This window comes from Marmota monax, unplaced genomic scaffold (genome assembly GCF_021218885.2).
Source record: "Marmota monax isolate L192 unplaced genomic scaffold, Marmota_monax_Labrador192_F-V1.1 WCK01_AAM20220418_F8-fsc00011, whole genome shotgun sequence".
In the NCBI taxonomy this organism is placed as follows: Eukaryota; Metazoa; Chordata; class Mammalia; order Rodentia; family Sciuridae; genus Marmota; species Marmota monax.
In genome coordinates, this window is record NW_026693082.1 from 6,712,578 (window position 1) to 6,729,191 (window position 16,614).

The window sequence follows — 16,614 nt, forward strand, 5'->3', positions numbered from 1 at the left end:
ATCCTTTTCAAGCATTGCTCAAATATCCTACAGCAGCACAGAAGTCAGCAACGCTTCATTATACCTCTTTTCCTCCCCATCCCCTTTCCTTTCATTTCTAGCTCCTCCTACCACTCCCCCTCAAACTCCCAGAAAAAGCTCCCCCTGCCCCAATTCCACTGTGTCCCTCTTATTCTACTGCTCTTGGTTTTTCTCCCCAGTTCAACATACAATAGCCCAAATAACCAACATAGTAAATACCCAACCATCCCCAGGAACTGGTATCAGGAAAAGGGAGGAGCCAGATGGATAACAGGAGAGGAAAGGCCAGCAAAGTCCACCTGTTCGTTCATCCCATCAACAAATATCAGTGCCTTCAAGGGGCCAGTCGCTAAGCATACAGCAGTCAACAACATGGGTGAAAAGCCCCCTCTTTGTGGAGCTTAAACTACAATGGAGAAAAGGAGTCAAGAAACAAAGTTTTAAATGTAGAGTGTGGATCTAGGGTCAGTGGTAGAGTGCTTACATGACATGTGGAAGACCCCTGGTAACTACCTGCCTTAACTCCTGTGGATCTTGCCCCTACTGTTCTAATTCTATGCCATCTGAGTCACTGCTGAGGCTGCATGTGCTCCCTCTTGTACTTGTACACTTAGCACTTAAGAGGCACTATTGGGTCCTTCGATGTATCACTAGTCAGCTTCATCCTGTTACATTCAATTTTTCTTACTAAATGATGATCCTTTTTGGATCATCCAATGTGTGTTCTATTCCTCCCAGATTTCTGTGATCTGCAAATAAGATGAACTCAATATTTTAACCAAGTAATGAAGTAAAATATTGAAGAAGACAGTGCCAAATTATCTTTACATGTCCTTCATCATCATCCTTCTGATAAGGTCTATATAATTCTTTATTTTGTCTATCACAAACCACTTGATCAGTGCCTGATAGATTTACTGGTATATATCCCATGTTTTTTTCTGGTCAGTCTTTCAAAGAAGAAATTGAAGTTAATCAGGCACGCCCTGTTTCTCATGAACCGTCCTGTTCACTTTGTTTTTGAGATGTTCGCAAAGCAACATTGAAACAGCCTGTTCTAGGAGCTCAGCAGGCCTGCTTGGAGCTCATTCACCATAACTTGTAAAACCTACTACTTCCCCTTCTGAAAAATCAGAACCACGTTGGCCATCTCTAATTTTCTAGCTGCTCCAGATTCCTCTGGAATTTGTCTTGCTTTGATGTTCTCGTTTTTTTGGTGTTTCTCGATTGCTAAGATAAATTGTACAAACTAGAGGGCTTTATTTCCTTTTGGTTAACAAATTCTATCTTGGACTTTCCCTACCCCCCTCCATAGCATACATACTTTCAATTCACCTCAGTCCTGAGGCCACCTTCTGTGAGAGACAGGGACAAAGTAGGAGTTGAGAAATATGCTGTTATTTCCTCTTTTTTTTTTTTTTTTTTTTTTGCTACTGAGGATTAATCCCAAGGGCACTCAACCACTGAGCCACATCCCCAGTCCTTTTATGTTTTTTAAGCAACCACTGAGTTGCTTAGGGCCTCACTAAGTAGCTGAAGCTGGCCTGGGACTTGTAATCCTCCTGCCTCAGCCTCCCAAGCTGCTGGGATTACAGGCGTGCACTACCATGCCCAGCTGGTTATTTCTTTACATTCTCACAACATTATAAGCAAGTCCCAGGAGGTCAGCTTACACTTCTCTTAAAGACCTTCTTACTTCTACTGTATCACCAGAAGTACATTTTTATTTCCCACAGAGTACTTTTCTTTCTGATTTTTTAACATGCCGTGGGTCAACTATGATTTCGTTTTCATGAAACCCTCACGTTCATCCTTGATTTGTGAAGGAAGCACTCTTGGGCCACCATAGCTGCCTTTTGAGTTGGAGGTCCTCCTGGGTCGGCACAGTACCATATAGTACCCCACTCCCCTGCCGTGGATGTTATAGCATACATACTTATGGACATTGTGAGGATCAGTGTTTTCCCAATGAATGAGAACCAACATGCAGGACTAAAGAGAGGGTAGGGAGCAGATTTAGAAGAAAGAACAAAGGAATATAAACCAAGAACACTAAAAGGATACTGGGAAAAGGGTGAACTGGGCATTTTGCCTAAAGAAAACGAATTTCCACAGAAGATGTAGCATATTCTGGAGAGGTCACTTAATCATAATCGGAGAGACTGAATACCAGTGAAAGAATCTAGATTTGATTTGGTTTTAGCAGAGAAAGGCATGCAAAAACCTGTTTTTGAGTCTATTGAGTGAGTAAAGTTCGTCTGCATATTTTGGCTGTATTGAAATTTATCCTAAGAGAGTACAGAATTTAGTGTCAAGCAAGTCCCCAGTCAGGAATGTTCTAAATACAGTAGAATTGAGGTCGGGTAGGCACTGGGTAAAATAAATGCCTAAATCAAAATTAAATTTTAATTGCCAGATGAATAAATGTTGCTTAACTGTTCTGAATGCTTTTATCATTGGTCAATTTATTCACTTTAATAATCTTTTAAAATGTCAGGACCTACTAAATAAAGTTGAGAAAGAAAAGGTAGTTTCAGATGACCTTTCAGAGAAATAAAATACAATTTATGGGATTGACTCTAATACTTTATCACTGCTACCATGGAAACCAACAGCAGTTCTCCTCCTCATTGTAACACAAACCTTATAAAAATTAGGAATTCCTTCTTCAACTGGATTGTTGTTAAATGCAATCATTGGCAACAAAATGTAATTCAAGGTGTTTGCCTGGCTCTTGAATACAAATTGTCACATTAAAAAAATAGCCTATGCATGTCTTTAAAGCATTTATTTGCTTTAGTTTCAGGTACATAAATTCCTGGTGTTTCTGCTTGAAAATTCTGACAGCTGAAACAGCAGGAATTCATGAAGCAGTAAGTTATTCTTAGAAAAGCCATTCAGTGTAAAGTGTATTAAATGGGTTCATATCTAAGTTCTGACTAAGAGGAGGTCGCCACTCACCAAATTATCATGTCTCCATATTTCCCCTCTCATTCTCTAAGCTACTCTTCTGCAAAGAAGAAAGTAGATACTGAAGATGGAGTTTAAGTTCAGCAGCCTATGCCTGAGACCTGAGACTTGAGACTTGAGGTCTGAATGTGGAGGCAGCCAGCCAGCTGAGCAGATAACTGGAGTAGAGGCTCTTTATTAATTAAGGAGCTTAGGTGACATCAGTGAAGGGAGATAGTTTGTACACATCAGGTGAATCATACAGATCATTGGTTTTATTCCTATTGCCTTTGACTACTAAGAGAAAAACTCAAGGTCAAATTCACAATTGATTATAAATGTACCTATCCCTTAAGATTTATGTAAAATATGCATTGTACTTTTCAATTGATCATCTCAAATAAAACATAAATAGCATTAGTTAGGTAATGAATTTTATATTTAAAAGAAAGTTCAATATACCTTTATTGGAGTATGATATTCTTTTTCTATTCTCATTTGCTTCTGTAACCTAATTCACCATATTAGCTTTCATTACATCAGTCCAAGGGCTCTGAAAATGCTAAAACAGATATTGATCCATGTCGGTTCATCCTGTTCATAGTAGAACCATAATCCAACAGCAGAATTTGTGCTGTATTATGAAGCATCTCGCCACAGACATGGTGCAGGGGATAGGGGGTTGGGAGGGCACAAGGTCACACTGAGTTTCAAGTTTATTTTCAGCATTGAAATTGATGTTCTGTGTATCACTATAGATGTAATACACGTGCTCTGTAGTACCAACCCTTTCCACATGGTGGTCCACCAGGAAAATGACATTTTTTATACTGGGCTAAAAGAATGGGTTTGCTAATAACTGGAAGCTAACCTTGGCTTTACGGGGCTACCTTGAGATCTAAGGCTGTCAATAACTTAGCACCCCTGTACCACACTCATGATTCGAAGGTAAATGCTGGAATGCTCTGTTAGGGAATAATTATTTTATAAGAAAATTCAAAGTGCAACCAGACACGGAATAAGCACATGTTCTGCCTATACTGTGCAGTAGAGTACCATGACAATTAAGACAATATTGTGTAATATTTGAGGAATCAATTCAAATCAAAACAAGAGAAATCAAAACCATTCAGAAAACTGTGTGTTAATTAGTTACTATTATTTGTGTGGCTAATCCCTGCCCCTGAAAGCCTTTAGAAAATATGAATTCAAGGGCTGAGATTGTGGCGCAGGGGTAGAGCACGCACCTAGTATGCGTGAAGCACTGGGTTTGATCCTCAGCACCACATAAAGTAAAATAAAGACATGGTGTCCACCTATGACTAAAAAATAAATATATATGTTAAAAAAGAAAGAAAATATTAATTCAAGGCTCGCCTCCTTTTGTCTTATTTCTAGGAGATGGAATTATATACTCAGAGAATCCTGAAAGCACTATTACTGAATCAATAGGATATTGTTTGTTAAGTTGCTTCAAAGATGAAGTAAATCACAATCCTGTGAGTTGAGGGGGCACAGTAGACCCAGTTCAATGATGGGTAGAATCCTGAGCACCTCACTATCTCACTTTAGGCTTCTTACTTTGCATCTTGAAATGGAAAAGAATAAAACTGGCCACCTCCTTTGTTCATGGGAATAGAATGAGGAGGGATGAGGAGTTAAAGACTGAATTCTGTGCTGAGAGAGAAATTCGAAGAAAAGGCTGGCTAGTCTCTCATGGCCAGTAACTCCTGCCAGTCAGAACAAGAGGCTGCCATAGCTCCAACCTGTAGAAATAGGACTATACCCAGACACAATATATCACCCCAGAGTTCAGCAGTACAAATCAGAGATGCCCAAATTTCATTGCACAGGTGCTATCAGACAGTAGGCATTGACTTACTTCAAAACCATCTCTCACTTAACACCTGCCCCCAACATGCAAATAGGACCTTGGGCTTTATAAGCCAATTGCACAAATTGTCTTCAAGTGAAGAGCACGTTCAATAAACTAGCAAAGCCCATAAACCATAATTACCTGATCCTTCTGTCTTATTCCTAACAGATTTCTTCAGCATAATTGCCTTAGACACATATCCAGGAAAGCATTTTTCGGATTATATAATCTGCAAATATTGTGAGTAACGTCTTTGTGATTAAATAATGGGTGTAAATTTAAGTAAACTAAAAGGGTAGAATGGTAGGCTTTCAAGGTTTGACTTGGTGGTAGAGAAATAGGAGGAACAGGTTATCACAAAATACTCAGATTAATTATTATGTTTAAAAAATTATTCAAAGATTTAGATACTATCAGAAAACATATGAAGACTCTCTGTAACATTGTTTTCTCCAACTTGGGTCACTTCCACAATATTTTGGTATTTTTTTCCTAACCATCTCTATATGCTTTCCAAAAATATTAATATACTAAGGATGTGACCAAAAAAGAATAAAAACAAACATTGACCCACATATTTAGTTATTGTACTCTTATATTCTACCATAATGCAATACCCTGAGCATTATTTTTGGCCACTTCTCTTGCCCTGCCCCTCGTGTTGAACACACTGAACGTGTGGTTATTTGTAACTTCTGATCATCCCTGGGTGTCTTCCCCTCTGCTCAGCCAGCAAAATGCTCTCAGAAGCAGATGTCCATACTTTACAGTCATCATCAGTGGCTCATATTCTAATTACATGAGACTAAAATGGAGTATTGAGTTTGCGTTATTAACTCACCCATGCTATTTGTAGATATCTCAACCACAACTGCATTACTACTCTCAGACCTGGAGTATTCAAAGACTTGCATCAGCTAACATGGCTGTAAGTATCCCAGATTTCGTTTCCCTCATAAATGATCACAGTATTCATGATACACAACAGTGCTGTTTCCACTTTGGGAGGTATCTTGTTTATTATTCTGTTTCTCCTTGGCACACAATCTGGAGCACTTTGACCCAAGCAGTTTAGACAGTGGCATGCCAAGCATTAGGCTTTCCAAGTCAGCCTGCCATTCCCCCAGTGTTCACCAAGAGCAGGATTCCTCAACCTCAACTCTATTGACATTTTGACCCATATAATTCTTAATTCAGGGGAGACAGGGAGAACAGAATGTCTGGTGCATTTTTAGGATGTTTAGCACCATCTGTGGCCTCTACCTACTAGATGCCAGTAGGACACCTCTTCTTCCAAGAGTTGTGACAACTAAAAAATGTCTCCAGGCATTGCCAGATGTCTCCTGCGAGGAAAAATTGCCCTCTGTTGCAAACCACTGACCCAGAAAGTAAGCAAGTTAAGGACTTATTCTGCTTCCCAGAGCATTCAGAGAAAAGTCTGATAATATGGTAATTTGTGGCATTTCACCACTATCCAGACTGAGCCACTAGCTCCCTCTCTAGGACTCTCATGGCATATTTCTTTGCTTTCTTCAGGAGAATTAACAAAGGGCAATAGTAGGCTTTGAGTGAGTTTGCTCATCTTCTACAGGTTGTCCTGGACCAGTGGAAAAAGCCAAGAATTTGGCTTCATCCAGAACTTGTGTGTGCCTGACCCAGTGCTTAATCTCCTGGGAAATGTACCTAATCTACCTAGGTCTCTTTTTTCTTATCTGTAAACTATAATCCTAATTCCTTTGTAGGAGAGATGTCATGAAGATTAAATCAGATAATACACATAAAATGTCACATGCAAAACTCCTGGCACATATTAGGTGCTTATTGTAACTCCCTTTCTACTTCCTACCCTTTGGGACTCCTCAGAATACTAGGAAATAACACCTGACTTCAAAGGCAACAAGAGAGAAGGTGACCTATTTCCCCGTAGTCTAGTTTCTTCTACAAGACAAAAAAATACTCTATATAATTTAAGACAGTGGTTTGAATATACAAATATGTTTACTCTTTCACCTGCCAAGTCCTTATGAATAGTTATCACATCCGTTCATTCATTTGTACAGACCTTGTTAAATACATCATGAGACCAAAGAGCCATCTGTTAATTTCCTAAAGATTATTTTTGCATTCATTCTCCATTCAGCCAATCAAATAGCCAAAGCATTTATGGAGCCAATAAGTGTGAATTATGCTGGACCAGGCTCTCCGAGATAAAGAATAAAAATACCTGGGCTTGTAAGTCTAGCAGAAAGTAGATACAGGGAAATAAAGCAAACCATCAGGCTCCAACTTGATAAGTGATGGGATGGAAGTTGCAGAAATTTGGAGGAAAGTGATATTCTAGCTACAGGGTGAAGGAAGAGCTTTCAGGAAAATGATACGTGGGCCAAATGTGGAAGAACAAGGAGGAGTAAGCCAGGTGTTGGAGGAGGCAAGAAGGGAATGGACCATTTATTTATTTATTTATTTTTCTGGTTTTATTTCAGAAGTGTGTCTAACATTGGAAATGTTTTTGATATGTTTTGTCAGAATTCTAGACGACAATCCAATAACCAGGATTTCTCAGCGGTTGTTTACTGGATTAAATTCCTTGTTTTTCCTGTAAGTGTTCATCTCTCTTTCAATATATCTGTCTGCAAATTGCAATGAAATCGAACACTAGCTTACAGAAAAAGCCTTAAAACAACCTCAAATCCACTAAAAATTTTATTAGTCATAACCTTTCCTGTGTTCCTTCTTCTTGCCCATGGCTCAAAGGGAACAGCTGACTAGATTATAATGTATATTTTAAGCCTACTAGTTGACATTTTTTTTTGGATCCCCTTCCATTTCTTAAAGTCCTGAGGCATGTTTTTATTTGTAGTAGCTGACCAAAGATTCACTTTTGTATCCTATTCATTTTTATTATATCCTAATTACATTTAAATCTATTAGGATCTCCAGGAGCCTAACTCCAACTTCATATTTAATAGAGAAAAATATGCTTTTGTTCAGCAACAGTCACTGGAAATTCCAGAATCTTTGCCCCGCCAACAGAGCTGTTCTCATAATTATGTTTTTGCTGTTTATTAATATACTGGAATGATTCATCTGCAGGGGATTATTATGTTTCTTTACAGTTAATCATATGGCATCATTATTTTTCCATTTGTCAAAAGGGACCACCACGTCATAAATTAATCGTGAGACTTCACATGTTCCTGAGTTGTTTTTTCTCCCAAGTCTCCCCAACTGTCATTCCTTAAATTTAATGTGGTTTCAAATATGGCCCTTTAATGTTACAAATGATTAATGTTTCCCCTAAGAAGAAACATTGGATTATGGCACTGGAAATGATTGCAAACTTGAGGAATACATGGAAAATGATCATGAACTTCAAAGTCACTACTATATGCATGCTTTTGTTTCACATCATATTTATGCCTAGGATATATCTCATTCATGACTTCTTTGAATCTGCTGTTTAGTTCTTGCCAATCACCTATTTAAAGACCACTTTGAAGGGGTCTTTATGTATAAAGTCTTCATTCTTCGTATTCATTTTGGCATGCAAATCTCTAAATTGTGGAATAGTAAAAATACTGTTCTTAAGATGGCATATAATTTTGTTTCTAACTAATATTTTCTTTATGTAAAGATCTATGGTTAATAACTACTTAGAGGCCCTTCCCACACAGATGTGCACCCAAATGCCTCAACTCAACTGGATGTGAGTATTCATTCAAGGTTTAATTTGTTATTTCTCCAGAATACAAAAACTAGCCACGAAGTTCATTCATGAAAGTCCATTTTTAATTTTTTTCCCAAAATCAAAAATCTAATCATGTTACTTCCCAGTTTTAAGATCCTTTGAGGGCTCCCAAAGGTGCAAGAGTGACATTCGACCTTCCCCCTGAGCACCCAACACCCTTTATTTTTCATCTCTTACCCCATGTAATCTCTTTTCCTGCCCCTCCGACAATGTCCTTTCCTCCCGGATTTACGGATCCACTGGTTCTGCCACCAATTCCCTAAGTACATTCTGTTCCTTGAACTTGAAAGCTCTGGCTCCCTTATTCTTTTGGCTAACTCCAACATTTCCTTCAAAAGTCAACTGAAATATCACCTCTGGGGACTCTGTTCCTGGCATTCCAGCCAGTTTCCGTGGCTGCGTTTTTACTTCCATTGCGCCTCCTACAAAACTGCTGTGCCCCCATTTTCTACCTCTCCCAGCTGTCTCAGGGTATATGATCATATAATCACTGGTTTACTTGTTCATCTCTCCTCTATTGTTTCTTAAGTTCCTTAAGGACAGAAATGAAATATTTGATTTCAGTACCCCAGTATTTGGACTCAGTAGGTACTCAGTAAACCTTTGATGGATGTGCCACGCCATTTCCACTTCTTATTAGCTATTCATACATAAAACACTCCTTTAATTTACACTATGGCCTCACCACCACTACCCACCATTCTCTGCCATGTGAATCTTAATGGTCTCCTACAACAGCGAGGCTGGTACAGCCATTGATTTCCCACCTTGTAAAAATAGGGAATGTACCAACCTCCAGAACTCCTCTTGTAATCCAATCAAGGGACTGGTACCCATAAAATGATACTCCTCTCTGAATTGAAAGTTTCTTGTTAAAACTCTATTAGGCAGTATTGTGTTTACTCACTTTTGTTTCTATGTACTTAAGTTTATATCTATTATCAAAAGCCTTTTAAAATACTAGAGGATCCATAAAAGTGTGCCATTATTAAAAGCAGAAATAAGGTCTGAAAAGCATGAGAAGAAAACTAAGAATAAGTGGGAAAGTATTTAGGCACAGAACCTCTGCACAATGAGAAATAAACAGGAAAGAGCAAGAGAATATCAGGGCCCCAGCCTGCTTGGCCTCCCAGCCACTGGGCAGGAAGGACAGCAAGGAGATCAGGAGCCAGCCTTAGAGCCCGAGTTTCCGGCATGCTCATTGTCACTGTAAGCTCCCAAAACCACCACGGGAGAAAATAGATGCCCAGTGAAAATACAGATTTAGCAAGATGGCCTGATCACAAATGAGAAAGAGTCCTTATGCCCAGAAAATAGAAAAGTGAGAAGTCAGATCCAAATTGCTCCCACTTAAGGGCAAGAGAAAACTTGCACTGGTCTGGCCTCTTCTCCCTCTTCACTTGCCTTCAAGTGGGATAGTTGCTTTCATGACTCCAAAGTGTTCTAAGGGTGAGAACGTGAAAGACATTTTCCTGTTTTTCTCAGCAATACTTGGACATCGAAAATAATATAGCATTTATTGTACCTAATCACAGCTTTCCAAATGGAAAAATAATATTGAGTTCCTACAAAAATCTCCACAAGGTTTTAAAATTGGATTTAAAGGAACATGATATAGAGTTGGATGATTTTAGTGTGACCATGAGAAGAGTTCGGAAGCAGAAATGTAGCTATTGTCCTATTTGGAGAATTTATAGGAAGTTGACTATAAATATAAGTTGGCAGGAAAGTTGACTTTTTCTTTTTCTCCCCTGCACTGCTTAAAGTAAGACTGCCTTTCACAAAGGTTCTGGATGGCATTTCCAGGGTATATGGGATGCCACTGTCCTAAGGAATCACCTGACAGAATGACATCTTCCTCCTGTGCTTTGTGGACATTAATGGGAATCACAAACAACGGGAGGACTTTCTAAGACACAGGGGGCTGGAACTTTGTCCTAGAGTTTCTGATCCAGTAGGTCTGGGTGGAGTCCGAGAATGAGCCATTGTAATACATTCCTAGGTGGTGCCAAGGCTGTGTTCCTGCCACACAATGAGTGCCAACACACTGGACCATGGCATCACTGAAGTTATAGGGGAAGGAATCTGTGCTTTGGCATCACACAGACCAGGAGGCCCACAGCCTGACACTGGTGTTCAGTATGTGCAAGATAACTTTTTAGGCTGACTCTCTCCTTCAGGAATATAGAACCAAAGTATCTACCTGATATTGGAAAGAATGTGAGAATAAAATAATACATGATACCCAGGGCATAGTTAAATGTCTGGGCTTTAGATTCAGACAGTTCTGATTTGAGTCAGTTTTACCACTTACTATGCATGACCAGGAGGAAATGGAACCTCTAAGCAAGCATTAATTGCAGAATAGCACCTGAGGCAGAATATGATGGTTGGACAATATTATCATTGATAACATGGTGTCCAGAACAGAGAGACACTCAGCAGATGTTAGGCTGCCCTTTTCCTCAATTTTATTAAGCTCTAACATTAACTGGAAAGAGAAAAGAGGCATTTATAAATTACATAGCCCTGCAACAATTACAAGAAAAACAGTACATTTTGAATTGGAGTAAAAACAAAGTTCAGAACAGCTATGTCAACAAAATGTATCTGTCCATATATGATTTGTACAAAAATACTCAAGATACTTTCCCTCCATGACTTTCAGGGACCTGGAAGGCAATCGAATCAAGTATCTTACGAACTCCACCTTTCTGTCCTGCGATGCGCTCACCGTGCTGTAAGTACCCAATGAACTTCAGTACATGAGGAGAGACCTGATAGATTTGGAAATTCAAAGAAAACAATTGGCAATGAAGGTTAAGGCAGGGTTTTGTTTGCAGCCTTGGTCTGGAGCTGCTGTAGAGAGTGCACAGGTTGATTTATTGATTTTGATGGTGGAGCTGAGACTTCAATTAAGTTGCCCACCATGGGGGTCTCCCGCTGGCTCCTTGATCCTGAGGGAAGTTGTCATTTCTGTGTACACTATAAGCTGCCCTGGTTCCCAAAAGTTCATTTCCTAACCCAAAGGTTGGCAGTGAAATGGGATCACGTATGTTAATATGATTAGTTGTGCAAGGATTAGCTATTACTGCTAAAGACTCTTATCACTTGAAATCTCTCTTCCTAAAGAAAAAATAAATTATATGCATATATATATGATCTTATTCTAAAGGGAAAATAACCTAACATATTTGATTGGCCAAAGATTCTGACTGGTGATTCTGAATGCTGCTTATGCTTGTTCTGGGGGCGGGAAGACAGAAGGATTGGTCAATTTGGCACATTTTGCACTGGTAAGCTGAAAAACACAAGTATTTTGTGTTTGTTTTAATTATGGTTTTCCACAGATAGTAAGCACTTGGTAACGATTGCTGATCGAATGGGTGAATGGAGAAAAGAATGATGCAGAAAGACTAGAAAGAGACACTTTCTAAAATAATCAGAATCCAAACCAAGTGCAGCTTTATAGACCACACCGGCAGCTCCAGTTGCTCCTAGGAGCGCTTCCTGGAGAGTTAGGGAGGCATTCCTGCCTCAGGTTCCACACCAGAAGATGCCTCCCTTTGAGATCTCAAAGGAGGCTTATTAGATTACAGCCGGATCAGTGGCATCTGATTTATGACAGCAGACGCAAACCCACGGTGTTGACTCTCGCCATGTCTTACAGGTTTCTGCCTAGAAATCAAATTGATTTTGTTCCAGAGAAGACATTTTCTTCATTAAAAAATTTAGGAGAACTGTAAGTAGCATCGTCTACTAGGAAGAATATGATTGCTTCTTCCAGGATTATAAGCTTAAATGACTAGTGAGACTGCTTTTCCACTAGTGGCAATCAAAATCCTGTAGACTATTGGATGTTAAAATTCAATTAAGAAAATCAACATTATCCTAAAGTCAGAGCACATTAAAATCAGACAGTGGGCTTAATGTGGAGTTAGCCTACTCTAGTTCCCCTACCTATTTTCTTTGGGTGATTTCATGAGTATGTATGTTTGGGAGTAAATGAGTTTTCCAGATCTTCTTAAACACAGAGATCATTTATCTCTAATGGATGGAGTATAGTTAATTTTCAGTAAAATGCTTGCTGAATGAATAACGGACTGACTGAAATGATATTAATAAAAATTGCATGAGGAATAAAAATTCTTATCTCTTGAGAAATTATGACTTTTGTAGCACAGGGAATGGGCTCATTGAAAAATATTCAAGGAACTCCTGTAACTTTTTCTGTTCAAATATTTGTTTTATAAATATAAAACCATTTGCTTTGCCCCCCACACACACATAGTGGTTATCATTGGAAATTAAAATTCATTCGTCTATTAAATTAAAAATCATAGCAACTGGGGTAAAGAACTGGTCCTTCTAAGTGGGACCTTAAAATGGAAATTAATGTCTTAAAAAACTCTTTCTCCCTTTTTTTTTTTAACATCTTGTTTTTTTAATCCAGAAAGGACTGGAGAAAAAAAAATAAATGTGATTTTAAAAGTAATTTTAAAAAATAACTCATGAACAATTATGATCAATCAAATCCATAAATATTTACTAAGTAACTAGAATAGGCAAGACTCTGCATAATGAAAGATATTATTATTTTATGACAAAAAAAATTTAAAAGTAGCCCATTAAGAACAGACTTCCTTTAAGGGCCATTCCTCATCAGGCTCTGGACTTGGGTTACTGGTTGGGGTGGGCAGCAGCCCAAGACAAAGAGGGGCTTATTTTATATGTAAACTTAAGGAAACAGTGAGTTGGAGTTCTATTTTGAAAATTGCCCTAATCTTCGTCTTATTTTATATGTCGATAGATCCCCCCATTAAGAGATACTAGCTTGCTGATTTTAAGGCCACCAGTATACTATCCAGTTCAATGCACTTTGCTCTGAGCTTCAAAAAATTCAGAAGTCGATAGACTAAACTTGAACAAGGCAGGTCTACAAGTCTTGATTCTACAAGTGTTGAATAACTTGCCATCATAACATCAAATTCTTCCTGGGGATGAATAAGCATAAGTACATGAGGCCCCTCGATTCTTTCCCCCAGAAGAGTGTACTTTATTTTTCTATCTGACACTTTCAAGGACAGTGTCTAGGTTTACGAGATCACCACCATCTTGCTCTATTGCCGTGCTCTCTCTGGCCCACATACACCTGTGGCTCTCCTTTCGGGCCTTGATCCAGGTATGCTCCTCCTCTCTGGACCTCCAGATTAGAGTTCCTACCTAGCAGGACCTGGTGCTCGGATGTCATGAAAATCACCTCCAAAGCAAACTGTTTAAAGTAACAGCACATCTTACCCCATTGCCAGCTCCTTCACCTGGACTTGCCATCACGTGGCTGTAGCATCCTCCCTGGCAGCCAAGCCTGAAGACTGCTCCCTGGTCGTCTGCTTTCCTCTTAATGTGCTAAGTTTTCCCAGACCCCAAACCATGCTAATGTCCCTGTTAAGTCTTCATCAGCTCTCACCTGGCCATAAAGAAGCCTCTTACCTCGATGATTCTCTTCTAGCATTTCAGCCTTTCTTTCTGGTCCTGATGTAATTGTCATCCCATGACTCAGAGCCTAAGATGCTACTATCCTGCTCAATGTCCTCACTCCTTGTTGCCTGATGTTCGGCCTGACATGGCTCTCAAATGTTAATGTGCAGAGGAATCACAGGTCTATTAGTTTAAATCCAAGTTACCAGGATTCCTCCCTGAGATTCTGATGTGGTAACTCTGGGTTGGGCACCTGAAATGGGATCTTTCTAAGAAACCTCAGTGATTCTGATGCCTGGACTATGTTCTGCAGAAGACTGCCTTGGAGCATATTCATAACCCTCCCATCTTGTCTCCAAGAACTTCCAGGCTGGCTTTTACTATGTTTCCCCCACGTTGTTTCTTCTTTACCCGTGTTGGACCACTTGCTGACTCCTAAAAACAACATTCAATTCCAAGAATTTGTTTCTCTTGTCACACTTTACTGTCACCTAAAAAAGCTGCTCATCTTTTACCCCACCTAAAATCATTGAGCTTTGTTGAAACACTTCCTAATTTCTCAGGCCAAGATTGATGACTCCTTTCTTCTACCTACTGTCTTCCCTTCTGTGATTGCACCTGCATCATTCTTTCCTTGATTTGTAATCTGGTTATATCAGTCCATTTTCTATTGCTATACCAAAGTACCTGATGCTGGGTTTATGAAGAAAATAGGTATATTTAACCCAAGGTTTGGAGGCTGATAGTCCAAAATCAGGCAGCCCCACTGATGCAGCCTCTAGTGAAGGCGTCATGGCAAATGACATTTTGGACTTAGCATGTACAGAAAGAGTCACATGTTAGGACACACAACAAGCCAGAGAGGGATTGGGATGAGGTTTGCATTTTTAAAAATGCAAAACTCACTCTCATGGAAACTAACTGTAATCCCAGGAGAATTACCTTAATCTCTTTTGGGGGATAAGGCCCCCAATGACCTAGCTACCTCCTACTGGGCCCCAATGAACAGTAGTTGTTACTCTAAATGAAAGCTTCTTTAAGGAAAGAACTCTTAGCTGTAACTCCCACATTTCCGTCAGCAGCTCCAAAGTGTCAAGAACAGTTAAGACTTTTTGTTCACTCTTAATTAGGCAATTGTGCATCTGTTTTATCTTTTACATTTTCTCTAACGCAGAAAGATATTCTGGGTTCTTAAACAGTGTTGATTTCTTCTGATTCCAGCATACACAGATTGAATGATGCTATCATATTTAATTCTAAACTCTCATTTGCTTATACAAAAATAGTCCCATGTAGGAATGTATTCAAGAGGTAAACATTTGTCCATTTAAGATGATGTGGGTGGATTGTCTCAGTGGGAATGCAAAATAAATAGAAGACGCAAGACTTGACCTCAAAAAAGGTTATTTGGATAAACAAGAGATCACATACATGAAGCACGTAGGAATCAGGAGCATGAGTGGTAGTACAAAGAGTACCTAAAACAGAGGAAATTAATCAAAGCAGATATTAAAGCCAGGATGTGTTGGAGAGGGTGTGAAAGGAAATTCCAGACAGGAACTGGATGAAAGAAATGTCACAAGCCTGTAAGTGGTGGAAAATACATCCATCTGGCTGACTCACAAGGCCTTGTTGTGTAACAGGTTATCGGGTTAATTAAATTGAATTCGTATTTTCTGTTATATCAAATGGGGTGATGATAACTCTGCAGAGTGATAACTGTGTCACTTACTTCTAAGGCAATTGCTTTGGCTTTGCACTGTCATCAACAGGGATCTGTCTAGCAACATGATAATGGAGCTACCAGTCCACCTGTTTAAAGACCTGAAGCTTCTCCAAAAACTGTAAGTTCTTCTCATGATCATCAGATGTAAATGGCAACATCTTAGGTTTTCGAAATAATAACATCCATACTTCTCTTCCCCTTCCTCCAATGGTAAAAAAGGAACCTGTCATCCAATCCTCTTTTGTATCTCCACAAGAACCAGTTTGGAAGTCTTAAACAACTTCAGTCTCTGTAAGTAAAATATCACAATTATGTCCATTATCATTTTAGTGGATGTATTTTACTGAGAGACACATTGATTTTTAGATGGGTGTTTCACACATAGGAGCATGCACCCTCAGGTGATTGTGAATACCACGGCTACCATCAATTATATACTGAATGATAGCAGAGGCACATTTTTTACCATTCAGTTGTACCAAAGCCACTTTCTGTGTTTGAAACATATATCTCTTCTTCCTGAAAACTGGGTTCATTATGGAAAAATCTCATCCTACAATTTTAACAAAAAATTAAATTTGCAATAATTTTCTTTCTAGAATTATGGAAAGAAACAAATTATGTAAGACTTGCCTTCTTTTTCCCTTTTACCTTTTCTGTAAGAAGCTACTTGAAACCGGTCTACGTTGCAAGATTTTTACTTTTCAGTAGGTAAAAAAATTATCTCACAAATATGTAGATGAGTAATGTTGTTTAGTATCTTAAAACATCAATCAGATTAGGTTTCAATGGTGTCAAGAACTCTACCCACTATTC

At 39.0% G+C, this 16,614-nt stretch overlaps 1 protein-coding gene across 1 annotated transcript in view; it reads left to right on the forward strand.

Annotated features, from left to right (window-relative positions):
• Positions 1–16,614, forward strand: part of Rxfp2 (relaxin family peptide receptor 2) — a 65,927-nt gene that overhangs the window by 29,831 nt on the left and 19,482 nt on the right. The window contains exons 6-13 of the mRNA XM_058582513.1: positions 5,015–5,086; positions 5,703–5,774; positions 7,373–7,444; positions 8,481–8,552; positions 11,263–11,334; positions 12,265–12,336; positions 15,845–15,916; positions 16,018–16,089. Of these exons, the coding sequence (XP_058438496.1) occupies positions 5,015–5,086; positions 5,703–5,774; positions 7,373–7,444; positions 8,481–8,552; positions 11,263–11,334; positions 12,265–12,336; positions 15,845–15,916; positions 16,018–16,089 (576 nt within the window). The remainder of the gene's footprint in view (positions 1–5,014; positions 5,087–5,702; positions 5,775–7,372; positions 7,445–8,480; positions 8,553–11,262; positions 11,335–12,264; positions 12,337–15,844; positions 15,917–16,017; positions 16,090–16,614) is intronic.